The 27,234-nt window shown below is 36.7% G+C and overlaps 1 protein-coding gene across 2 annotated transcripts in view; it reads right to left on the bottom strand.

The window, feature by feature from the left end:
- Positions 1-3,424: 3,424 nt before the first annotated feature.
- KIAA1429 (KIAA1429 ortholog) overlaps positions 3,425-27,234 on the bottom strand; it is a 64,281-nt gene continuing 40,471 nt past the window's right edge. The window contains exons 11-24 of one of the 2 annotated variants that reach the window (XM_010833498.1): positions 26,983-27,065; positions 24,673-24,766; positions 23,984-24,528; positions 23,230-23,465; positions 22,523-22,775; positions 20,285-20,502; positions 14,740-14,872; positions 11,506-11,658; positions 10,900-11,060; positions 9,957-10,053; positions 8,704-8,870; positions 7,920-8,251; positions 5,498-5,641; positions 3,425-4,597 (exon numbers count right to left, since the gene is read on the bottom strand). In XM_010833498.1, the coding sequence (XP_010831800.1) occupies positions 4,443-4,597; positions 5,498-5,641; positions 7,920-8,251; positions 8,704-8,870; positions 9,957-10,053; positions 10,900-11,060; positions 11,506-11,658; positions 14,740-14,872; positions 20,285-20,502; positions 22,523-22,775; positions 23,230-23,465; positions 23,984-24,528; positions 24,673-24,766; positions 26,983-27,065 (2,771 nt within the window). In that variant the 3' untranslated portion in view covers positions 3,425-4,442. The remainder of the gene's footprint in view (positions 4,598-5,497; positions 5,642-7,919; positions 8,252-8,703; positions 8,871-9,956; positions 10,054-10,899; positions 11,061-11,505; positions 11,659-14,739; positions 14,873-20,284; positions 20,503-22,522; positions 22,776-23,229; positions 23,466-23,983; positions 24,529-24,672; positions 24,767-26,982; positions 27,066-27,234) is intronic. The other variant, XM_010833499.1, reaches the window with a different exon arrangement.

Raw genomic sequence — 27,234 nt, 5'->3', positions numbered from 1 at the left:
TATTGCTAAGTCGCTTCAGTCGTGTCCGACTCTGTATGACCCCATAGACGGCCGCCCACCAGGCTTCCCCATCCCTGGGATTCTCCAGGCAAGAACACTGGAGTGGGTTGCCATTTCCTTCTCCAATGCATGAAAGTGAAAAGTGAAAGTGAAGTCGCTCAGTCATGTTCGACCCTCAGCGACCCCATGGACTGCAGCCTTCCAGGCTCCTCCATCCATGAGATTTTCCAGGCAAGAGTTCTGGAGTGGGGTGCCATTGCCTTCTCCGCAAGGGCAGCGCAGAGCCTGGCAAATCGTGGCCTTGGGACTGTCCTCAAATCAAGATCTTTAGGCTTATGATGTTGTGTGACACGTTGGTGTGTTGAAAAGCAGTAGTTGTGTGCATGAATCAGCAGCGCGAAGACGGTGGGTGAGTGTGTTACATAAGTGTGAGCAGAGACCTCGTGGAGTCTGGAGGCTCCAGGGAACCCGAGGGTGACAGAAAGTCCAGCGAAGAGGACCGGCATGGGGTGGGGGAGGGGGTGCAGTGAGAAGGCAAGAAGTCATCCCAAGGCAGCAGTGTCCATCTAGGGTCCTTGTCCTGAAGTCTTTCAGCCCAGAGGTCCCGGGAGCTGCACCATTTTGTGGGCATGCCCACCCTAGTCCTGAGCTGTAATTGGATTATCCGCCCCCAGCCAATGGGGAATGTAGATGAGGTTCAGGAATTAGGGCTGAGAACAGGGGTCTCACAACTGAAACTTGGGAACACATGTTTTCAGCACAAAGTGTTACAATGAATGGAAGGATTTCATGCATTTGTCAAGGAGGGTGTCCCCATGTTGGCAAAACTAGATAATGAATGGGTCTTTTGAATTTAAAGTCTTGGTGAGTAACGTGGACAAACTACAATCTTCATGTTGGTAGAAATGCAAAATGGTACAGGCACTGTGGAAAACAGTATGGAAAGCCCTAAAAAACTTATAAGAAGAACTACTATATGACCCAGCAGTCCCGCTTCTGTGTATACACTCAAGAAATCAAAGTAAGATCTTGAGCAGGTATTTGTATACCCACATTCATAGCAGCAGCATTATTCATAATAGCCAAGTGGAAGCAACTCTAATGTCTTATTGACAGATGAATAAACAAAATGTGGCATATACATACAATGGAATATTGTTCAGCCTTATACAGAAGGAAATTTTGACATGTATTACACAATGGATGAACATTGTGGACATCATGCTAAATAAAAAAGACAAATGCCACTTATGAGTTACATAGTTAAATTCAGAGACAAAAGAGAAAAATGGTGGGTGCCAGGGGCTGGAGGAAGAAGGGATTCGGAAGCTGTTGTTTAATGGATTTCACATGAGCAAAATGAAAAAAAGGTCCTGGGCTTCCCCAGTGGTGCTAGTGGTAAAGAATCCGCCTGCCAATGCAGCAGACACAAGAGATGAGGGTTCCATCCCTGGGTCGGGAAGATCCTCTGGAGAAGGAAATGGCAACCCACTCCACTATTCTTGCTTGGAAAATTCCATGGACAGAGGAGCCTGGCAGGCTACAGTCTATAGGGTTGCAAAGAGTCAGACATGACTGAGCACACACACTTAACTCTACACTAAAATGTGGTTAAGATGGCAAATTTTGTGTTTTTTTAAAACACAATTAGTATTTTTTTAATTTTAAAACAAAACATTAAATAAATTTCTTTAGAAGATGCATCATCTTTGGATCTGTCAGTTTTCCAAGGTAGCAACCAGGTGAAGCTGAAGAGTAGTTTACCGCAGCAGGCCCTCTCCAGGGCCACCACCTCCAACCAAGCCTCCTGGCTTTCTCCCTCGTGCCAAGGCCAAAGCGTCAACTGCCAGCGCTTCCCCAGTTCTCTCTTCTTCACCTGGTCCTCTTCTCTCATTTCTGTTACTTTCAAGGCCACTGCTAATACTTAAGAGTTTGCATCCTTTTCTCTAGCTCATGACTTTACAGGATGTTTGTAAGGTCTTGTTCATTACTTCCCAATCTGTCCTTTTAATTTAAAAATAAAAATCACATGCATCTAACTTTTCCATCCTAACTAGTCTTTATACAAACAATTCCAAAGATGTTATGTATGGTCTAACAAGTATAACTGTTAACATCAAGTCTTTTCTTTTGTTCCTTTGGCTATTTTAAACATATACTTACTTCAAAAACTCAATAATAAAATCAGTTTGAAATGTATTAGCTGGATTATTCAAGAATTCCAAGTTGTTCCATGTTCATACACTCACCTACTTACTTTTTAGAAGACGACAAAAAACTACACACACACAAACTTGCTTATGTGATTTTCTACTAGATTATGAACTTTTGGGGGGTAGAAACTGCATTTTATTCGTCCTTATATTCCCTAGACTGTACTAGGGAACATGGAACACAGCAGACACTTAGAAAACATACTCTTGTTCCTACGTTCTCAATCTCGATGTTTTTGCCATTTTTTTACACTAAGCAATAAAACTAAACTGGACCTAGTGCTGCTTCACACACCCTGATTACTACCAGCAACACCACTTCTAAATAAAGCATAGCAATATTTCGGAGCATTTTTTTCTTCTTCTTACAAAACAAGTATAAATCATTCTGTCAACTCCTTGTGTTACTAATAGAGTATCTTATCCTCAAAGGTTATTTGAAGTTTTTCATTAATTTCTAAACACTAAAACTTCTTCTAAAATCTCTTATGTAAAAAGGTTATACAAATAACATATAAAACTATTCTACCAAAGTACACATAAATCTGACGTTCATTTTTGAAGCTATGAGGTCCTACACACAAATCTAAATGTATACGACAAGAACCATCGCCCAGCACCTATCTGGCTCACTTTTTTTTTTTGGCTGCACTGGGAGTTCACTGATGCACACAGGCTTTCTCTAGTTGTGGCCAGCGAGGGCTCCTCTCTAGCTGCAGAGCGCAGGCTTCTCACTGTGTTGGCCTCTCTGTTGCAGAGCATGGGCTCGAGAGCATAAGGGTTTCAGTGGTTGTGGAATATGAGCTTAGTTGCCCTTGGGCAAGGACTTAACTCATGTCCCTTACATTGGCCAGCGGATTCTTAACCACTGGACCACCAGGGAGTCCAAGAAATACAACTATTTAAACAATTATTTTTACATATATTTGTGTCAGACATTAGGGACAAACTTCAATTTCTATCTAATGTGAAAAATGTGTATTTAGAGAAGATGAGTTTATTAGTTTCAGGATTAAAAGGGGTTTAGGTTATCTTGGGTTTTTGAGGCCACTAGTTATGAAAAGATTTCCATTATCTTTCATTTAAATATCTTTAGAATTGAGCTTTACTCCAAGGTTTTCCTAGCAAGCAAATTTTCTATTCACTCACAAACAGTTTTGACGAAACAGTGTGATAAAGGGATGGAATGAGACTCATACACTCCTTCATTGTTTATGAGAACTCTATATTTTATGCCAGATTATATAAACTCAGTATGTTATCTCTTGGGAAAAATATGACTATTTTCTCAAAGTGTAAATTTTATTTCTGTATATATAAAGTACAGATTTTATTAGATGTCTGATTCCCGAAATAACAGTATTAGGATGTGCCTTATTTTAGGTTCTAAAAAACTGCATAATAAAATAGTATAAGTAGGTATAAACCTAAAACACAAAGCACGTACGCATTTCTACCTAGCATAAAGGAGAATGTCATGTTTCTTTTTGTACAGCCAAAAGGTTTCCAAAACCGTGCACTCGGTTACCCTAGGAAATTAATAGGTGTGCCACAGGACATTTTAAATTTCTGCGTAGAACACAGCTGTTGCACACGACACAAAATGCTAGCTCGAGGTAGTTTACATCTTCAACATTAGACCGCATCCTTTCCATGACAGTATGTCTTTGCAAAACTGGACTTTCCGCAGTTGAGGTAAGTACTATACAAAAAGCACAGTGGAACAGAATATTGGCAGTGTTTAAGCTGATTCTAAGGTTTGAGAAATTGTGTAGCAACCACAATTACTTGTGGTCAGGACATAAATTCTTATTGTTTGGACCTAATAGCCTAATAAATGGAATTATTAGACACTTCTTTTGGCCGAGGTATACTGTAATACAACTGAAACAGTAAAGGGCACCATAAGCTAAGAAAGTATCGAGGACGTCTGTGGTATAGGTGAGATACACACTAAAACAAAACCGTCATTTCACTGTTCATTTTTAACCTAGGAAATTTCCTAAACAGCCATTTAAGAAGAGAACAAAATATATACAAACATACATACAAAGTTTCCATTTTTATTGAAATCTTGTGTTAGGTATCAAACAAAATTTGCTTTCTTCAGATAAAAATATTCTCTCAGATGTATCCAGGTAACTGCTAAGCCTAAATTGGTCCTCCAATGTCTTGTTTTTACTGTCCTCGTGAAATGTTCATATGCACTTAGGATGTTCCCAAGAATATTTATCGTGTAAAGGACCGTACGTGGCGACCTCTACCGCTGCCTCCACTAACAAACTTTCCTCTCGAGCCTCCACTGCCGCTATTTGCACTTGCCCAGGAAGGCCCAAGCCCCCCACGACCTCTGGAAGCACGGTCACGAGGGCTTGGGCGGTAGCCTGTAAAAGAAAGAATATGATTTTCAGTTGCAACATCTTTCCCTTTCCCATTATATAAATACAAAGCTGGGACACCACACTCAAACCAAGACTACTGCTTGCTCCTTTTAATATTCAAGTGCAAGTTCTGTGACTGTGTTGAAGACCACTTTAAATCGTTAAATTGTCTAAACCAAGAATTACATCTCAAATAAAGCTATTATTTTAAAAATGTGTATTTGGGACTTCCCTGGCAGTCCAGTGGTTAACAATCTGCGCTTCCACTGCAAGGGCACAGACAGGGGAAATTAAGATCTCCCATGCCTTATGGTGTGGTCCAAAAAAATAAAAAAGTGCATTTGAAACCAAAAGCTATATCTGACCAGAGAATTTCAGACTTGATATAGGAATGTTTTAGAGGGGAACAAAAGGTTATATATTACATACATAAGATCATCCTGTAACAGAAAAGAAAATAATTGACCCTTGAACAACTCGAGGGTTAATCCAATATAATTTACGTTAGCCCTCATATCCAGAGGTTCCTCTGCATCCTTATTTCAAACCATGAACCATATTTACTGTTAAAAAAAAAATCTGCCTATAAAAATGGACAACCCTTGCAGTTCAAACCTGCATTGTTGAAGAATCAAACTGTATACTCCATGAAGATATCTAAGTTTAGTCAACATGAAACCACTCAGATTATACACACAGTTCAGAATCTAAAATTTTGAGAATTTATACAGAATATGTACACTGGGCACTCACTCACAGACATAAAATTACACAGACTTCAGAATTATATGCCTACATTCTAAAATATTCTCTCCCAGAATGAGAATATATGACATTGAACAATCTGGAAAGGATGATTCGCCTCCCTCCTCCTCAGCAACAGCAAGAAGGAAGAGCGTGTACCTGTGGAACTAAGTGGTCGTAATGGTGGAAGAGGACCCCTGTTAAAATTGCTCTGGCCTCCACGACTTTCATTGTAAGTTCCTCGAGGAGTATTCTGAGCACTCCAACTGGAGCCTCTTGTTCCCTCCCGACGACTGTAGTTTCCTAAACATAGACAACACAATCAAAATGTACTTTTACCACAACTCTTCAACTGGATTAAGGAAGATATGACATGTTTTTCTTAAATTTTCAAAAGCAATGGAAGAGCAAATATGGAATTTTGTACATGAAATACAGGTAAGAGTGGCAGCATTATATACAGTCAGGAGCAGAGGCTCTGGAACCAGACTGCCAGGGTTCAAATACTAGTTCTGCCTGTTATATTTTGTGTCCTGGTCAGCTAACTGACAAGTTTTCCCTTCTGTTAACTGAGGGTACTAAAAGAATCTACCTCATGAGGCTGATGAGAGTATTATATGTCAAGTGTTTAAAATAGTTCCTAACACAGCTATGTGTTCACTATTACTGTAAATATCTATTATCTTTGGCTCTCATCCTCTCAACTCAAAAGCATGAAAACCTGTCATCATCCACTAGTAGAATATAATTTCTGTAAGTTTATACTGTAGAAATTCAGGTTCTAAAATCTTGAAACATTGAAAATAGATTAAATATAACATTAGGAAGCACGCAGATAAAAGAATCGATGATGAACTACACAGAACAATCTTAAGGGAACTGTTGGTAAGGACAACTGTGAAAATAATGTATGGATATTATTCAGAAAGGATACACATAATTTTCAATGCAAATAGGAAAAAAGTTAGGCAAGACTTTTTTTAAGCTCAACAGTAATTATGTAGTTAATCAAAAGTTAACTTAAAAGAAGATTTTTTCACAGAAAACAACAAAATTCTGTAAAGTAATTATCCTTTAATTAAAAAATAAATTAATTTTTAAAAAAAGATTTTTTCCCATCCAATAAAGTACTTTGCAAATGGTACCATTGGTCTAGATCTAGCTTAATTATAGCAACAAAAAAATACTTTATTTGAATCACTTCTATTCAACAGTCTAATACTGGTAGAACTCATTAGAAAACATATATTAAATAGTTACCTTTAGCTTAGTCTCCAAAATTTATAAACAGCTTATGACACTTTAGAGCATCAAAACAAACAATCCACTCAAAAAAATGGGCAGAAGACCTGGAGAGACATTTCTCCAAAGTGGACATACAGATGTCTGACAGGCATGGAGAAAGATGTTCAGCATCACTAGTTATTAGAGAAATGGAAATCAAAACTACAGTGAGGTATCACCTCATACCAGTCAGAATGGCTGTCATCAAAAAATCCACAAACAACAAACGCTGGAGAGGGTGTGGAGAGAAGGGAACCCCCTACACAGCTGGCGGGAATGTAAACTGGTACAGCCACTATGGAGAACAGCATGGAGGTTCCTTAAAAAATTGAAAAAGAGCTACCATATGACTCTGCAATGCCATTCCTGGGCATATATCTGGAGAAAAACATGATCTGAAAGGACACGTGCACCCCAATGTTCACTGCAGCACTGTTTACAATAGTTAAGACATGGAAGCAACCTAATTGTCCATCAACAGAGGACTGGATAAAGATGCGGTACGTATGTGTATACGTGTGTGTGTGCGTGCTAAGTCGCGTCCGATTCTCTGCAACCCTATGGATTACAGCCCTCCAGGCTTCTCTGTCCATGGAATTTTCCAGGCAAGAATACTGGAGTGGCTTGCCGTTTCTTACTCCAAGAGACCTTTCTGACCCAGGGATTGAATCTGTGTCTCCTATATCTTCTGCATTGGCAGGCAGGTCTTTACCACTAGCACCACCTGGGAAGCCCATACACATACATACATACATATATACATGGTGTGTGTGTGTATACATATATATACACACACACATACATATACACACATATACACACAATGGAATATTACTGCCATTAAAAAGAGTAAGATAATGCCACCTGCAGCAACATGGATGGAATTAGAGTGTCATACTGAGTGAAGTGAGTCAGACAGAGGAGAAGAAATATTATATCCCCTTATATGGGGAATCTAACAAGAAATGATACAAATGAACTCACTCACAAAACAGGAGACTCAGACTCAGAAAAACAACTTAAGGTTGCGGGGGAGGGACAGTTAGGGACTCTGGGAAGGTCATGGACACACTGCTGTATTGAAAATGGATAACCAACAAAGACTTACTATACAGCACATGGAACTCTGCTCCACGTTCTGTGCCCGCCTGGATGGGAGAGGGGTTTGGGGGAGGATGGACATATGTATATATGTGGCTGAGTCCCTTTGCTATTCACCTGAAACTACCAAAACATGGTTAAATGGCTACACTCCAGTACAAAATAAAAATTCAAAGTTAAAAAAAAAAGTAGTTACCTTTTGAAGCAGGTGGTGTGAAAAACCTATTCTGACTGTGAAAAGCACCCCGTCCTCCCCGATTGCCTGAAAATCCACCACGAGAAGAGATCTTCTGCGACACTTTGAGTGGCCGTTTTGGTGGTGGTATCCCATCTTGAGGGACCACTTCTTTACTTTCAGCTGCAACAAAGTCATCCACATGCATAGATGGTGGTCTGCTTGTGTTCTGTTTCCTCTGACGAAAAATATCATGGGGTCGTATACCCTGTCCAAAGCCTCCCCTGCCCCTTCCTCTTGGTGGTGGCACAACATGAGCTCGCTTGGCAGGTTCAATGTATTCAGATTTTCCACTATTAAAACAAAAGCATTCCATGAACACCTCTCTTTTACACATTTCCAGAGAAAACAAAAGTCAATCTTTGCAATACTGAAAACTGCACTATCAATTATTTCTTATCCTAATCGTGTTAAATTTGCAAATATCCCTGCTACCTTCCAGGGAAACAAGAAAACAAGTGAAGAATGGTACTCAACATTTTACTGATATGACTACAACTTTTAAGAAATAACCCAGTTCACTCTTTTTCAAATCTTCTAAACTCTCATAAAGTCTAATAATATAACAAATGGATCAGGTATGTCCTGGCCAAATTATTATCTTTTAAAAAAATTCAAGATGATATTTATGACTCAAATATTACATCAGTGTCCTTTTCCCTTTAATAGTCACGTGTTTTAAATTACACTAAAATAAATAACCTTACTTGATTCCAATCAAGATCTTCAGCAAAGTATATTTTACCTTGAAGTTATAAAGGTCTCGTGCTTGTGCTTCCCAAGTTTGAATCCTTTAGTTGTCTTGGTTCTTCCAGGAGATGACGGCTCTGACAGAAACGAGCGCTCTAATTCTGAGTGTAAGTCAAAGTCACTACAACATTTTTCAGAGAGCTCAATTAAGTCAACCTTTACCTGCAGTCATAAAAACGAAACAAAATGAAAAACAGACCTTAAATGCAGCATATTCATGCAGCATTATACTTTAAATGTAACTATTAATGTAACATTTGAATATAGCAATTCCAATTTCCTATAAACTATATTTGATTCTCATAAGAAATTACAGGTCAGCCTCTTTCCTTCATCTTTTCAAAAAGCAACATCATTGGTAGTTTAAAAAAAAAAAGTCTTAGGAATTCAGCTGCTTTTATTTCAGGGGTTGGGGGTGGGAAGTTAGCATTCTTACTCAAAGGAGGACTATTAGTCTGAGATCTTTGCTGCCTGACAAAGAACTCAGGGTTTCTCTATATAAATTAACAATGGAGTATCTCCAGAACTTTCCAAAAGAATCTGAAATAACACACTCCACAAGCCTTGTACATCACTATGTTATAAAAGAATTCTGTACCACAGATCCCCAAGTTTAATGAATTTAATGAGGTTCCAACCGAAGTCAACTTTCAGAGAATGAAAATTATGTTTAACTTAGGTTTTATCCACATTAATTAAACCTAAAAGACCAAAGTTGTGGCTGCCATCATCCTCCCTAATACATCTATGAGAAGCATAAAACAGACTCCTTTAAAATCTTTATTTATACTTTTATCTATACAGTATTAAGTTAATGAATGTCAATTCCTGTTCGCACTATATTCCTTTAGCAAATGTCTTTTTACATTTCCCCAAATTAAGAGCAGATACCACAACCTATTCTCCTTAAACCCCAATACAGAAATCCATTATAATTTTGTCAGATACTATTCTCTATCCTGCAAATATAAGAAACCAAAGAGCTTCAGAGTACTTATGCAAAAACATGATTTTCCCCTCATTCTCAAATATACAGACCATTAATTAGAAAGAGGCAAAATCAGCAGCATAAAAAAAAATAGTCCTGGACACCATTAAGTGGGCATCTGACATAAAAATAGTGCAGTATAATCCTGAGACAGACTTTTGACAGCCATAAAATGTCATCTATTTTAGTGCTAACAACATGCAAAGAAACAAAAAAAAACCCAACAATTTTCCCCTAAATATTTAGTAATAAAATTATACCAAATCCAGATCTGTATCAATCTCCTCAGCCTGAAATGGAGTGAACCACATAGATTTCAACTGGTCATCCATGACATCAGCTAGCACATATGCAGTTCTAGAATAGAAAAAGTATTTCTTAAAAAGCAGAATTCCAAAATCAAGTATTTTGGCTTAACTTCTAAGTAAAACCTGTGAACAACAGAATTAAAAATATTACCCTCTAAAATATTAGCAAAATTAGCACTTCTAAAAAGACTCCTTCAAAAAACTACTTAAGAATTAAGTATCCTTAAAAACTAGCAACTTGGAAATTAATCCTTTTGTAACAAATTTTGATTTTTCAATAAAATAAAACAGAGACCTAGCTTTCTTTCCAAAAAGCCAAATTTATAACAGTATACCAATGTGCAATTTTTCTAAATTTAGAGAATAATTTCACCACATTAAACACTCATTATCTCTAGAAGGACAGTGCTCCAAAGATCAAGAGGCATAGCCTCTAGACCAGGGATCAGTAAACTATGACTCTATTTGGCCAACTTGCTTTTGAATAGCCTGCAACCTAGGAATGGGTTCCACATTTTTAAAGCTTTTTAAAGAAAACCAAAAGAAACAAGCAAAAAGCTACAGAAGTGTGTGCAGCAGAGACTGAGTGTGGCCTGCAAAGTCTAGATTTTTCTTGCCTAGCCCTCACGTGTGTGCTGCACTGTGCAGGCTCCTCTGTCCATGGTATTTTCCAGGCAAGAATACTGGAGTGGGCTACCATTTCCTACTCTAGGGAAATCTTCCTGACCCAGGGGTCAAACTCTGTCTCTAGCATCTCCTGCACTGGCAGGCAGATTCTTTACCACTGTGCCACTTGGGAAGCCCTTACAGAAAATAATTTGCTGGCCTCTTCTAGATCCCAGCCATCTGCATGTTTCCCACTATCTACTCAACCACAAAACACTGCTTGTTTTACCTGTTGTTAAACAGATTCTGGAGAGATTCTGGAGCTGAAAGTACTGGTTCTACATCCTGGTCACCAAGAGGTAGAGGATCACCTGATGACTCTAGCATCTGCTTAAGTCCAACCACACTGTCCAACAGAGAATCCAGACTGTCATCATCTTTTGAATGCTCCTAGATACAAACAAAAGCAGAATAAGAAAATGCAGGTAAAACTTGAACATGTATGCCCATAATCTACTGACTCTTTAGTAGAAAAGGTGGTATTCCATTACTAAGAAATTTGGAACACCATCAAGAAATTAGCACTATTATACGTATTAAAGTAAAACAAACGCCAAAAACACTTGCCATTTTATTTCTAAGTAATGGTATCAGGGGGCACTCTGCATTCAAACAATAGATCATTCAAAAAGTACTGCCTTCATGTACTCCTTAAAATTCATAATAGTATGGAGGACTTCACTCCAAATCATTAATTCAGAGCATAAATACCCAACTGAGAGGTCACTATTTTTAAAAGTCACTAGGAAAACTTGTACTAGTCAAATTGAGAAGAAAGTATGTCTTAGGAAGGAGCTGTTTTTGTTTCTGGTTTTTTTGTTTTTCTTTTTTTTACCAAAACAAGCTTCTCTAGTTCAAGGAACAAATTTTCTGGACTTTCTTCTTTGCTTTGTAGAAGCTGTTTTAACTCTGCAGCATTAATACTCATCGTCCGTGCTGAATGAGCTCCCTCTACTTCCATGAGACCACTATCGTCTCCACAACATCCCTGTAAATGTCACACACAAGTTAAATTTGAGAGCAGAGAAATTTGCAAAAATGCTTCCAAAATCTCTCAGATATTTAAGATTGCGGCAATCTTCCCCTCAGTGTTTTGGTTTTTACATCAGTACAAACGGCTGGTTTTAAGAATTAGTCAGCTCAAAGCTGAAACAAGTTTTTCTTTACAACTCACAAAATAAACAGGTAAACACATTTCTCAACAAAAATATCCAATGACAAACACACTGGCACTTGCAGGAAACAGAATATACTAATTGATACTCAAATTAATAAAAATGCTGCTATAACAGCTAAAAATGCTGAACTTCCTTTTCTGGAGACAAGGCAAACAACTAAAGAAAACAGGAACCATATATTTAAGACTATGTGTTGTCTACAGATGTCATAAAGTTATTATTTTCTGCTTTGAAAAATATGCCACACAATAAAGTGAATGTGGGAATCATGAAAAAAATTCACCACACAAAGCAAATCTCAGTTCATGATAATAAATTCATCCATTGTCACATATGAAAGAAAACTTAAGTAGTTTCAAATTTAACACAGCCCTGTTTTAAACATCTCAACATGAATATCGGTCCCACCAATTCTGATGCAGGACTTAGTATTTTTAAGTTAACAGTAACATTAAAATTCGTTTGTAGCTCCTACCATTTTTCCTTTAACTGGACACATTTCAGTGAAAACTAAATGAAAATTATTCTGCACAGATTTCCACTCAAACTGATACTGTGCCTAGAGCACACTTGCTCCTTTCAGTAAACACTAGACTAAGGAGTCATTTACATGACATTAAGGAACAGGACATGCAATTTTAATGAGAAATTCAATAAACCATATGTCTACAAGGGTTTTACCTGCTCTGTTTGGAAGTGGTGATAAAGGATATGTTGATGATGGTCTACCTTATGCTTTATTTTTTTTTTTGATGTATGAATTAACAGACTAAATATATTTCATAGAAAGAAGTATATTAATGAGATCACAAATTATCAAGGTATCTATCTGACTTTTCTCAGTTATTCATACCACTTTAAACAGGTGGGAAATTCAGTACAGCTGAATCAAAAAGTATTATATGTTAAATGTTGGTTGCTCAGTCATGTCCAACTCTTTTGTGACCCCATGGACTACAGCCTGCCAGGCTCCTCTGTCCATGGAGTTCTGCAGGCAAGAATGGTGGAGTGGGTAGCCATTCCCTTCTCCAGGACATCTTTGAACCCAGGTCTCCCATATTGCAGGCAGATTCTTTACCGTCTGAGCCACCAAGGAAACATTATAATGATTATTATTTTTCAAGGTCAGGAAAAGCAGAATAACCAATTTTTTAAAGAGAAAAACTATGAATTAATTAAAATATTTGGAATAAAATTTAAAAATAAAATATTTGGAAGGATACAAAATTTCACCTCTCCCTCCTACCTTGCTTCTTCATTATTATGAACAGAAATTGAACAAAATAAAACACGTTTTAAATTCTTATCTACTTGTTATTAAAAACAGCCTTAGAAAATCTAGAGTCAAATTTAGCTTAATTTGAAGATTGCTCTCTCTATATATATATACACATACATTACTGTGAAAAGTAGTAAAAGAATTTCTAAGGAGATTTTTTTTAATCTACAAAGTGATTTCAGGAAAATGAAAATTCTATGAAATATATGATACCACTTCAAATCTCCATAATCATTTGTCAAACGCTTTAGCTATTAAACTATAGAAGACACTATGCAATTACACTAGGAAAAATCCAGTAAGACATGGTCTCTGACCTAAGTGACGTTAACACTCAGGTAGTAGAAGAGGAAGTGCTAAGTAGGCATATAAATGATCTATAAAAAGAAATCCAGTAATATGATGTGAAGTATACAGAAAGAAAAGTAATATTAACAGGCTTCGCAAATTAGGGTGTGTTAAAATAGGCACTATAAATAGATTACAGTTTGACCAGACAGAAAGAGAGACAGACAGAGAAAACAACAAACTAACAGAGGCATGGCCAAGGAGATACACGTAAGTAGAGGAGATTTACGGATGGTGCCTCCCAGTAAGGGAGAAGTGGTTGCAAAAGTAGCTTTTTGCCCTACAGTGAATAGTCTTGAATGCCATGCTAAAAAGTCTGGAATTTATTCTATAGACACCAGAAGTTATTGGAGAGTAGAGTGATATGATCTGCTATCTGCTTCAGGAAGTTATGAACTCATACAGAACTATTCAGAATGTACCAAAGAAGTAAATGCTTGGAAGGAAAAACTGGAAAGAAAGTTGATACAGCACTCTGCAAGAAAATATCAATAGACAGCTAAGAGTTATACAAAAACTGAACATAAATTCTGGAGTGGGAAAGGGCAATAAGTCAAACAAAAAATTCATTAGAGGGGCTCAAGAGCAGATTTGAGCTGGCAAAAAAAAAAAAAAAAAAGAATCTGTTAACTTGAACATAGTCAACTGAGATTATCCATTTTAAGGAACAGAAAGGAAAACATGAAGAACCATGTGCACAGCCTCAAAAGATGCTTGTGGAGATACTATCAAGAGTACCAACACAGGCATAATAAAGGGTCTCAGAAGAGGAAGGAGGAGTCAGAAAAAATATCTAAAGAAACGGTGACTGAAAACTTTACAAATTTGATGAAAAACATTAATTTACACTTTCAAGAGGCTCAACAAACTCCAGGTAGAACAAACTTAATCCACCCTTAACACATGATCAAGAGCCAAAAACAAAGAATCTTGAAAACAGTGAGAAGTGACTCAACTAATAAAAGATTAACAAGTGATTTATTGTCAAAAACCATGGAAGCCACAATGCAGTAGGAAAACATTTTCAAACAGCTGAAAGAATTAAGAATGATACCTAATAAACTCTACTCTTAACAATCTATTTTTTTTATAAATCAAAAACCCATACTTTTAGTGAGGTGAGGACATATGAAAAAAATAGAATGTAAGTTCCAAGTTCCAAATAACATCATTCCAAGATATTTTTGAACCCAAGTGATTTTTTTTAACATATACATTAAGTTTGTAAATATGAGAAATACCAAATACATATATATACACTTACCATTGTATCAGAATTAAGAATTTGTCTCATAAATTCCAAAAATGAAGATGCAAGTTCACCTGTGTCTTTACTAAATGTGCTGACCACTCGTTTCAGTAAACTATGCAGAGCATTACTATTTTTCCTTAAAGAACTGTAAATAAAGAAAATAGAGAGGCAATGTTTTAAAATTTGAGCACATAAGTCTGGCATGAGAAATGAACTATCTCAGTTCAGACAAACAAAATTTAGTAAATTAAAATGTTACATTTCAAGAAATGTAAAAAAGTACTTTGGTTTATCTGTCATACAAACCATGTAACAAAGCATTTCTTTTTATAGTTGATACCTCCTTTTAAAGAAGATAGACTTCATAAGGGTGTCTCTCATAGCTCTGGCGGTAAGGAATCCGCCTGCAATGCAGGAGGTCCAGGTCTGCTCCCTGAGTTAAGAGGAGAGGCCTGACAGGCTACAGTCCATGTGGTCACACAGAGCTGGACACAACGGGCATGCATGTACACAAACGTCAAAAACACAGAAAGAAAAAAACTCCCCCAAATAACAAAGCTACAAAACTTAGCAAATAAATTCACAGGTTCCTTTTTGAACACTTTTTTATAATCTGGGGATTTCTCTAACTAAGGAAGTTATAGCTGTCTTGAAAGCCTGCTGCTGCTGCTGCTAAGTCACTTCAGTCGTGTCCGACTCTGTGCGACTCCATAGATGGCAGCCCACCAGGTTCCGCCGTCCCTGGGATTCTCCAGGCAAAAGTACTGGAGTGGTACTTTTGCGCCATCACCTTCTCCGCTTGAAAGCCTAATTTATATAATAACTACAAAGAATGATTATCTTTATGACAGTGTAATCTGACAGAAAGAAATCAAAGGTATCAAGTAAGCATCAGTAAACTTTTTATGTAAAGGGTCTAACGATAAATATTTTAGGCTTTACAGGGTTATACAGAACTCAATCTGCCCTCTATACAGAATAGTGGTCTCAGTCACAGCTACTCAATGGCTAACGTAGTGGGAAACCATCTGTAGACAACACATAAATATTGACTACGTTCCAATAAACGCTGGATTTGGCCTGTGGCCCACAATTTACCATCCTCTTATAGAGAGGTTTCAGTGTAAGAAATAATCATGCTATGTGTCCAAAACCATGACAATACATAACCCTGCTAAAATTATGCATTTATATAGTTCTTAGTTGATCAAAATAAAATTTCAAGACTTGGATAAAGCAATACAAAATGGAGAAAGATAAGACTCGTGCTCATGAGAACTTTATAAAATAATGAAACAGACAAAGCACAATAAACAGGAATGAGATTAAACATAGAGATAGTACAATCAACGGAAAAAGCTTAGGTTAAAAATTGGATTATACCAATTACTAGCCTTTACTTATAACTTTAAGAGAATGAGCCTTATTTAGATGGCCTTTCAAAAACTGGGGTCCACTGCATACCCTTTAGAATGTCTACAATTAAAAAAGTAAACTAGCAATACTAAAATCTGGTATTTTGTCACTCAACTTGTAGCGAAGTTGTCTATAAAAGGGTGGCACACTAGACTGCTGGGGTGATGGCTTTGCATGGAAATGTGATAGTAGACACATTACGGTCAAAATCCACACAACTGTATATCATAAAACATGGATGAGGTCACAAAGAAAGGGGGAAAGTTAGAATCCACCCTCTGACACTGTATTAGAAACAAAATACTTGTATGGACTCATCTTTTAAAATATATACATACAATAAATAGATGGGGAAAAAAATGTAGATTTTTTTGGTAAATGCATGAGTTAGGACACATGTATTTCCCAGCCCTAGTCAACGAGAAAAACCAAAATTAGTGATGTAAGTTGAACAACAAAATAAATAACGACATACTGTTCAATTAGTACACAACAAAAAAACTTAATGTCCACAAGTCTATATGGATATAAATACCCAAATAAGTAAATAAATGGGGAAAAGTGATGAATTCATCCTTACAGAGGATAATTAAGTGAAAAAGGAATAAGAAAAATAGGAAATCACTCTTAAAACACCATGGGCTTCCCCTGATGGCTCAGCTGGTAAAGAACCCGCCTGCCAAAGGAGGAGACATAGGAGACACCAGCTTGATCCCTGGGTCGGGAAGATCCCCTGGAGAAGGAAATAGCAATCCACTCCAGTATTCTTTCCTGGAAAAATCCATGGACAGAGAAGCCTGGCAGGCTTCAGTCCATGGGGTTGCAAAGAGTCAGGTATGACTGAGTGTGCATGCACACACACACACACACACATTAAAACACCACAGTAATAACTGACATGTGCCAAGATTCACTGATGGACAATAAAATGACTGGATGAAAATTTTAAGTAGAAACAGGACATTTACATAGTCTTGAAGTATATTATCAAAATGTTTAGTTTAAAAACAGAAAATTAGTAAGTTTGCTGTGCAGAATCCTAGCAGACAGCATCTCAGTTTGGTGACCAAGGTTAGTTATCACCAGTAATGCATATTTCCTGATATGATGTACTTAGAACATTACTAGAAAAACTGGTAAAATCTAAGCAAGTTCTGTATTTTGGTTAACAGTATTATGTCAAATTTGTCAAAATTAAGAAACTAAACTTGTTTCTTAATTTTGACAAATATTCAATGGTTATTCAAGACATCAACGTAAGGACAGGGATAAGGGTAAGTTGGATGAAGGGTATATCTGAGCTCTGTACTATTATTTTGTAATTTTTCTGAAAGTCTAAAATCATCTCAAAAAAAGTTTTTTTAAGTGAGGCCTTTCTCAGGACTAGAGGATATAGTCAGCTATTTATTGAAAAAGCCAGATCACACTATACCTCTGCTCAAAACCTCATAATGGCTCTCGTGTGTCTGTGTGTACGTTAATCGCTCGGATGTGTCCAACTCTTTGTGATCCCATAGCCTGCCAGGTTCCTCTGTCCATGGGATTCCCCCGGCAAGAATACTAGGGTGGGTAGCCACTTCCTTCTCTAGGGAATCTTCCTGTCCCAGGGATCAAACCTGGGTCTCCAGCATCGCAGGTGGATTCTTTACCATCTGAGTCACCAGGGAAGCCCAGTGGCCCTTGTAAGTAACTCTAAAGGCCCCCGATGACCCCTTCCCTCACCTACCCACTACCTCTCTGACCCGGGGCCCTGTCATTTTCCAATGTGCTTACTCACTTTAAGAGCAACCACCACAGTCTCCAGGCCATTTCTCAGACAAGTTAGGCATACCACATGCAGTTGCTCTCCCCCAGCATATTAACATGTTTCACTCACCTCCCTCAGTTCTTTGTTCAAGGGCCACCTTCTCAGCGAGGACTTCCCTGATTACCTCCTCAAACTTCAAATGACAACTCTCCCCCTCACTTCAGCACTCGCTACTCCTTTGCTCTATTTTATATTGTTTTATAACACACTGTGTATTTTATTTACATGTTGATCATCTGTCTACTTCTAATAGAATGAAAGCATCTAGAAGACAGGGATTTTTTTTTTAATTATTAAATCTCCAGCACCTAGAGCAGTGTCTGGCCCAGAGGAGGGCATTCAACAAATATCTGTGAACTAAATGACTCTAACATTCCTTCATAATGCCTACTATGAACCAGGTTTCTAGGTGCTGGAGGGAGTACAGTCAAGAAAACACAGTCCCTGTCCTTGTGCAGATTATATTCTATTGAGGGAGACAACCAAATACGCAGTAAGTCTATATGACATAATGTCAAAATATAAAGGGGTATAAGGAATGGGGACACAAAGGATACACATTTTAGGCAGGCATTTAGGCAGGAAATATATTGATACAGATACCTGAGTGAAGTAAAAAAATAAGTCCTAGAAGAAACTAGGGAAAAAGCATTTTAGGAAAGAAAAAAAAAGGTCTAGAAATAGGAATGAGCCTGACAGGGAGCCAAATTGAGGATAAAAGAGCTATGAGAAAAGTCAGAAAGATAAGCAAGAGCTGGACTGTATAAGAGCCCTAGAGATCAATATCAAGTTTGAATTTTGCAGTTCAATGGAAAGCCAACAGAAGGATTTAAGCAAAATAATAATGACACATACCTTGTTTTAAGTTTAAAAAGATCAATCTGAGCGCTAAGAAAATATTTTTTATGGGGACAATACTAGAAGTAAGAGAAGACTGGAGGCTATTGCAATGGGTCATATAGGCAAATACGATGGAGGGGACAGGGGTGGTAACGATGGAGGTGGAGAAAGGTGATCAGATTCAGGATGTTTTGAAAACATAACGTACTGGACTTCCTGACAGACTGGAGGCAGGGAGAAAGGAAAAGAGAAGCAGCAAGAATCTTCGCGTTTAACATTTACCAAGTTAAGCAAGACAGAAACATGTCTGAGGCAAGAATATCAAGAGCTCTGCTTTCATTCAGCTTGGGTGTCCATTAGATGGCTAAGCAGAGACATCAAATAGATATATGAGTTACATGGAGCTCAGCAGAAAGATCCAAGCTGAAGAAACAAAGGAAATAGGTTACAATGACTTACATGAACCTAGCAGAGCCAGCTTTTTTTAAAAACTAAGTTTAATTGGATATGTAGTGTGTAAGACGAGTTTTAAAGGTAAATATCTGGGCAATAGGAAAAAAGACATTTAAGAAATAAAATTTAAAGACTTTGGCGAAAAGACTGGGAGGTGGCAGGGGAAGAACCTGCATGTTCAGCAGGTACCATTAACTGAGAGAGAGTACAGGAGGACAGGCTAAGCAGGGGGAAAGATGGGAAGCAGCACCAAGCACTCTACCTGGAACCAACGTTATAAGAATTGATGAGAGGCACAAATACATGTTGCCTAATCCTTTCGATCTCATAATCCTACACACTTCTACGAATTCTCAGGGAAACTAAGTAGTAGCTATCTATCTCCCTAGTGAAGAAAAAGACGAGGGCATGGATAGCAATGGGGAGCAGAAATTACACCTGAGAGACTGAGCAGCATGAGATTTATATCATTTCAAATCCATTTCAGATCAGCCACTCCTCTAGAGAATAAACAGAATCAGCACTTTCAGCTTCAGAGTCCAGAATACCACACTACCATCATCTTTGAAGAACTAGAGGAGTCTATGCCAACCAAACAAGTATCTTCGAGCACTGAATTAATGACACCGGAATGATAAGATTTCCTTCTCAATTTATATTACCTAAAGATTTTATTACTAGTACATTTCACTGCTAATGAATCTTTTCCACAAATTCAGAATTTCTCCACATGAACGAAACCATACCTTCCACCTTCTACAACATCTATGAATTAATTAATATGGGGGAATTAAAATACAAGAAAATAGTAAATTTTTACCACTTCCTGGTGGCTCAGTGGTAAAGAATCCACCTGCCACCGCAGGAGACGCAGGGTCAATCCCTGGGTTGGGAAGATCTCCTGGAGAAGGAAATGGCAACCCATTCCAGTAATCTTGCCTGGGAAATCCCATGGACAGAGGAGCCTGGCGGGCTACAGTCCATGGGGCCGCAAAAGAGTCAATTAAGTAACAACAGAATTAAATTAGATAAAGCATTTACCTTTTTAAATGAAATAATCCATAATCATGCTCTGCAAGAAACATCATTGTTCTGACACATGTCAGTAAACAGCTGTAACTGCTCTCAGAGTTAGCTACCACAGCCAGGAGACAGTCACAGATTGAGGCCATCAGTTCTTTGTTTGGTAGAGAATTGGAAAGTTGCTCCAGTTCAGAAACAGAACCTTCAGAAGAGTTTGGCAAAATTAGTGCAATGTCCTGTGAGGGAGGAGGGGAGTTGGGGAAAAAACAGTTTTTTTAAATGATTGTCACTATCACTTCGAGCTTTTATTTCTGAAATACACAGCAATTAGTACTTAGTAGTTATTGAAATAGTATAATTATTATCCCATCCCAAACACAGATTCAAACACATTAAATACAAAGGAGTTGTTCTGCCCTTCTACAAAGGTTAATACAAGGATACGCACCTAAAGAATTTGCTTCAGTGTTTCTACTTTGTAAGACTGACACCTAACCACTTGGCAGCGGAACCTGATTCACAGTATTCTTATTTTAAAAGAACATCTCTTTGAAAAATTTTTCCTTCTGGCTTATACTAAGTGTAGTTTCTATCTTCAAATGGTTAGGTTAGTACTTTGGGTATGAAAATATTTTAAATTATTATATTTATTCATCTGAATATTTTTAAATTTATAAAGAAAGCATTCAGAGAAATAAATTTTAATAAATATATCCATACTTGAATTTAAAATATCACAAAAAGAAATGGATGGAACGAAAAAACATTTAGGCACAATCTTCCAATATTTTCCTCTCGTTTTTATATACATCTAAAATTCAAGTTTTTCAATGTCAGCAAGTTTACCTAACAATAACTAAAAACCCACACTACTCTTTTTACAGAAGTAAAGCAGACTTTACAGAAACATTTTTAGGTATGTGTTATTGCCTTTAACCACTTCAATATACTGGAAACCACTATTCAACTTGGGTTAAAACTATAAAACAAAGCTTGAATAGAAAGGAAATACAACTAGGTGAGGCCAGCCAAGAATGAAGCTTATGTGATTAGGGTAGCTAGGATGCTGAACTGTTACTCAGCATGGTCATACAACTCAATATTAATTATAAAACAAATAGCAGCTGATTGGACATTTTGAGGTATAAAGACTTAAAACAGCCTTTTTACCAGGTCCAAAACTATTTTCTACCAGATCTCCTTTTTGTGAAAACAAATCACACAAAAAATGTTCCTTCTTGACTTGAGTGTTAAATGTAACCAAATTGGATTTTTTTTTTTTTAAGCTAGAAAAAGGTAATCTTCTAATATGTGTGTGCTTAGTCACTCAGTCATGTCTGACTCTTTGCAACCCCAAGGACTGTAGCCCACCAGGCTCCTCTATCCACGAGAATTCTCCAGGCAAGAATACTGGAGTGGGTTGCCATGCCCTCCTCCAAATCTTCTAATATGGGATCCTATTAAAAATACTCTGCCTGGAAAAATCACATTCGATTAATTAGATAGTAGGAGCATTTTGACAAGCTAAAATCCTATCAGGCAGAGAAATCTATGATGATCCCTGTAACAATGGGCTTTAAAAGTTAAAGCAATTCTCATTAACTCATGGAACTACCAATTGGAAGTTAATAATAGGAACAGCAGGAAGAAGTACTACTACTTCTAGTCAACATCTATAAGCACAGTAACCTGAAGCACACTAAAACTGTAGTAGGCTGTGATGCCTTCCAAAGTTGCAAAGACTTCCCTGGCTTCCCAGCAGTTAAGACTCTGCACTTTCCTGGTTGAGGAACTAAGATCCCCACATACCTTTAGGAATGGCTAAAAAAAATTTTTTTTAATTAAAAAAAAAAAAAAAAAGCCCAAACAAAAAAATATAGTATTAATTCAACCAATCACAAAACTACAATATTCAAGAATGAATCAGTACAGAATATAATTGGAAAGAAAATGAAACTACCAGATAAAACCAACCCCAAAGAATACAACGGCACACAGAATAAATACCCAAAGACAGTATCTCATAAAGACAATGAAAAAACCTCTTTAGAGAAACATGTGATGTACAAGGTCAAAGAAAGTTATGTAGCACCAAATCATTTTATTGTTGGTTCAGTGGTCAAATATCCCCCCTAAACAATAATATGAATAATGAAACAGATGAGATCTTTTTGTTAGCAGCCAAGAATTACATCAGGAGAAGTTGTTAAAAAATATATACACCCACAAAGAATTTATAAAAATAACTATAAATACCTGATCACAGAGAGACTGCAAAATGGATGTGATATATTCAACACACTGCTGACGAATAACACTGTCTCCAGGAGACCGCACCAAAACCAACAGATCCTGGAATATCTCTGCATATCTTTCATCACCTTTAATAGTTCCACTAATTAGATGCAAAATAGCTAATTTACAAGCTTTGTGTGAAGCCAGAGCATCAAGAAGAGCAAGCAACCTGGTGGTTTGGCTAGTATATTGTTTTTCTTTATCTTCTGAAGTGCTGAAATAAAATCAACACATTTAGTAAACAAAATTCTTGATTTTAAGGCATTACTTAGTAATTTGCTTTTTCAACACGTGTTATACAAATCTTACGTAAAAAATTTCATTCCTTGGGTATGACAACTCTGGAATTTTACAATTACTATAAAACTTTGTAAATTTGGGTTTTCAATAACACATTTTCTTAAATCAGAGTACTTCACAGTTCACTTTTCCAGCACCCTAAAACTTGAAATATTTCAAGGTATCTTGCAGATAAAATAATAGCTTTCTAATCAAAATTTACCTTTATATATTCACATATACATGTGCCTATGCTGTGTGTATTTTATATGTACACGTATTATCTGAGCATTCTTAAGCCTGGTTTCCAAAGTCTAAGTTAATTTTTTTTTAAGTATTTGTGTCAAAAATACCTTGAGGAAAAAAATTTTAGTGCAAAATGAAAATACCTTTGCAAGTCTTCTACAATCAAATCCAACACAGTTCTCATAATCAGAAGGGCAGTTGGTGAGGCAAGGTCACACAATTGAACACAAATACGCCGTAACATATGTTGAATGGGCTGGCAGGTTGTGCCAGAGAAAGAGCGAACTATTTCTTGGAGCAACTTTGCTTGAACATGAAGGTGCATGCTCCACAACTTTCGGGTGTTGAGTGCCACTGATATATCATGTGGCTCAATAACCTGTTAAAAAAGTATAATGTGTGTGTACGTAGATTTTTTTTAGTATTTATTTACAATCACAAAAACTGTTAAGGAAGAACTATTATGAAAAGAACATCTTTACTGCATGCTTAAAACATTTAATTTTCTGTTGTACAATTAAACATTTGCTTGAATTCATTGCATCTAATAAAAAATCTTATTGTTCTCAGGTTAGCAGTCAGTAGAGCAGAGTCCATTGATGAAGCAACCTAGTTAATGGTGGGGGAAAAAGATTTAAAAACAACAAAAGTACAAGTATACGTAACAGCATAATAAAATTCACATTAACAAAAATTTATTTAAAATGTTACTCCCATGTTTCCTTAATGACCAACTTGCTTCAGTTTTTATCTCACCCTCATCCAGGTATTTTATGTCTTTCTTAGGGGAAGGAGATGAGGGGGTCTTTTGTTTTTGTTTTTTTAAGAAAAACCACTGGTTTTTAAAAAAGTGTTATTGCCATCATTTATAAGATGCATGTTATATGGAAGTGATACCTGAGTTGTTTGCATGGGCAATGGTAGAGGCAGCAGCTCTGAAAGGAGTATGAGTCCAGAAAAAAATCCTTCAGGAACCTTCAATATCGAAGAAAGAACTTCTTTTAACATTAAAGACCAAGTATTGTTAGCTAGAGTCTCTTCTGAGATAGTGAGCTTTTCATTAACTCCTTGGGTAAAAGTCAGTAAGATATCAATGATATCATTCTGAATTTTCTGTTCATCACTATCCAAACGACCTGAGAGAGGGATAGAGCACAGGAGCATGTGTAAAGTCACAAGTGCTGAAGGAACACGCATGTCCTTAAACTCAAAGGATCCACCTCTCAGGAGTTCCGTTAACATAGTTTTAAGAAGAGTGAGTGTGCAGCGAGCCATCGAAATGGTAGTAACTCTGTGAAGGGTAGTCCCCATGTTGACATGGAGCCTCCATGGCTGAGTCAGAATACTGTTCAATTTTTGTAGCACCCGAATAAAGGTGTCCATTCCTTCAGCAGAAAAAAGCTGAATGACAGCAAGATTCCATTTCAGGTCTTTCTGTTGACCTTTACATAAATAAGGGAGAAAAAAAAACCAAAAACTAATTACTTAAATATTAATCACTGGTTAAGATTTTTGAATATTTTATTTAATAAATGATATTTACACTGGGCTTTAAAAATAGTTTTTAAGTATAGTAGCCACATTACCTTCAACAGGGGGTGGGGGACAGGCCACATTACAGAGAACACGCAAGGCAGTAGTAAGGCCAACTCCTTCTGGGGTCATCAAGTTATCAGTATTCTTCAAAAATAAAAATGAACAGAAACTTTAATTTCTTAGTACCTATCAGACCCAGAGAAGGCAATGGTTAAAAACAGGAGTTTCAAGTTAAGTACTTACATCATTTTAAACTTCCTTAGTGCACTTAAAACATGAATAAAGCTAATGAAGTTTTAAAGGTTATACAATCTTTGGCATATGTTGTATCCTATGTGACATTATGTTTATAAAATGAATAACTGCTGACACAAGTATATTAAAAAGTACTGACTAAAAAACAAAGGCTACATACAGATAGGTATGAACTCTGTGTTAAGAATTTAAAATAGCTCCTTTTTGGATACTCTTTCTATATATCCGTTTTTCCAAAAAGGAAGCAAGGGATTCTGATTTTACAGAGCCCTGTGGGTACAAAAACCTCTTTCAAAATTGATGAAGCATCAGGGAGTGGTTTAATACTACATAACATACATTTCAAAAATACCACAGGAATCTAGTAATGATGGCCATTTGGGGCATGAAGAGAGGAAGAAGAAATACAGTTACCTATGTCCTTAGCACCTGCCCAGGCTATGTTTTCCTGCCAACAAATAGTTACACTTAAGTTGCCTTATTTTTGTAATTTTCAAAGAGCAGCATATAGATGGTTTAAAAAACTTGGAAGAAATACGACTTTAAAATGTTACTACTTCAGCCTTTAAACCTCAGAGGAGAAACCTAAAAATAAGAAAACCCTTTTCCTCATGTTTCCCACCACTGTAGCTCACCCGGTAAAGAATCCGCCTGCAATGAGGGAGACCTGGATTTGATCCCTGGGGTTGGGAAGATCCCCTGGAGAAGGGAAAGGCTACCCACTCCAGTATCCTGGCCTGGAGAATTCCATGGACTGCGTAGTCCATGAGGTTGCAAAGAGTCGGACACGACGGAGCAACTTTCACTTTCACTTTCCCTACCTTGGGTTATCTTTCCCTCTAACTTCTTCCTTGCTGCCTTTCAGTTATCCCACAAGTTACTTAAGGCAGCAGGGAGTCACAGAGTGACGTTTCTGTCTTAGATCAGCTGTTTTTTAGCACACCTTAGAGAGTTATTTATAATAACCATACTTAACAGGACAAGGATTTACATAAAAATTAAAAATTTGAATTATAACATGCAATTCAAATTTCTAGCGCTGAACTTTTTACTGGTTAAATACTTTATTTTATTTATTTATTTTTTTTGGTTAAATACTTTAATCCAAGTCCTCTGGTATTTTACTGGATACTTAATATATTCTCCTAACTATGCACAAGTACCCTAAATACCTGACCATCTAAATTTACAGGACACAAATGTACCTCTGCTAAATAAAAAGACTGAATATAATCAAAAACTCTAGATGGTCTTTGAGGCATAAAATAAAGAACAGAAGAATATGATGGCATTGTAGGAGGTAAAAGTACTCTCTGGGGGAGATGGAGGAAAAGGATAATTCAAGGTCTATTCTGCCCCTCTAGTTTAAAACTTCTTATGCATCATTTTAAAAGAAAAAAAGAAGGAAGAACATCTTTAAAAAAAAAAAGAGCACTTTTAAAAAAAAGAAGAGCACCTTTAGTTCTTCATCCTATGATACACACTGGATCAACTAAGGAGCAAAGAAAACTTTTTAAACTTCCCCAACTAACAATGTTTTGATTATAACAAAGTTTTGCATTATGAATTACTTGACTTGTATACGAATTTTTCAACTGTAATATTATGAACTATATGATTTTTCAACTCTCATGAATTACTTCAATTGCAGATTGAAGTAATTTAACCATCCCAAATGAACAAACAGAACTAGTCCTCATTCCAATTATCTAGAATTAACTCTTACCAATTTTCACCTAAAAATTTTGAGGGAAATTCTTTTTCAGAAAGTTTAACTAAAACAATTATATATCACATTATCATAGCATTTAACTTTAAAACATTTTTGTAAATGTCACCAAAATGGTAGGTGATATTATTCTTATTTGAGAAGAAAAAAAATAGGACAGAATCTGGCAATAGAAAGCAATATTGTTGTGGGCATCTGTGTTCATGTATACACACAATCACATATCCATCTATACCCACTACCAATCTATACCCACAGGACTAGTAAATCAATCAAGTATACTTAACTACATTATCTATACAAGTGATTTAATACGGCATTACTATATACTACCACACAGTTCCATAAAATCAAGACACTTTTAAATTTTACTTACCTGTTTAACATATTCAATTAGGTTTGGGATGCAGTTAATCTCAAATCTAAGGTTTTTCAGAGGTTCAAGCCACTTGCCAAGTTCTTAAAAATGAAAACAGTAATTTACAACATAATATTTTAAAATAAAAGCCTTACAAACAAGCCTTAATAACAAAGGAAGTGAAGGTATTCTTTTCCAAAGACACGACACATTTTTAGATTGCAAAATCCATGTTCATTTCAATGGAGTGATTTTTATATAGGAATTATG

This window comes from Bison bison, unplaced genomic scaffold (genome assembly GCF_000754665.1).
Source record: "Bison bison bison isolate TAMUID 2011002044 unplaced genomic scaffold, Bison_UMD1.0 scf7180017863702, whole genome shotgun sequence".
Classification (NCBI taxonomy): domain Eukaryota; kingdom Metazoa; phylum Chordata; class Mammalia; order Artiodactyla; family Bovidae; genus Bison; species Bison bison.
The sequence above is the reverse complement of the archived record's forward strand: the minus strand, read 5'-3'. Positions and strand labels throughout refer to the sequence as shown.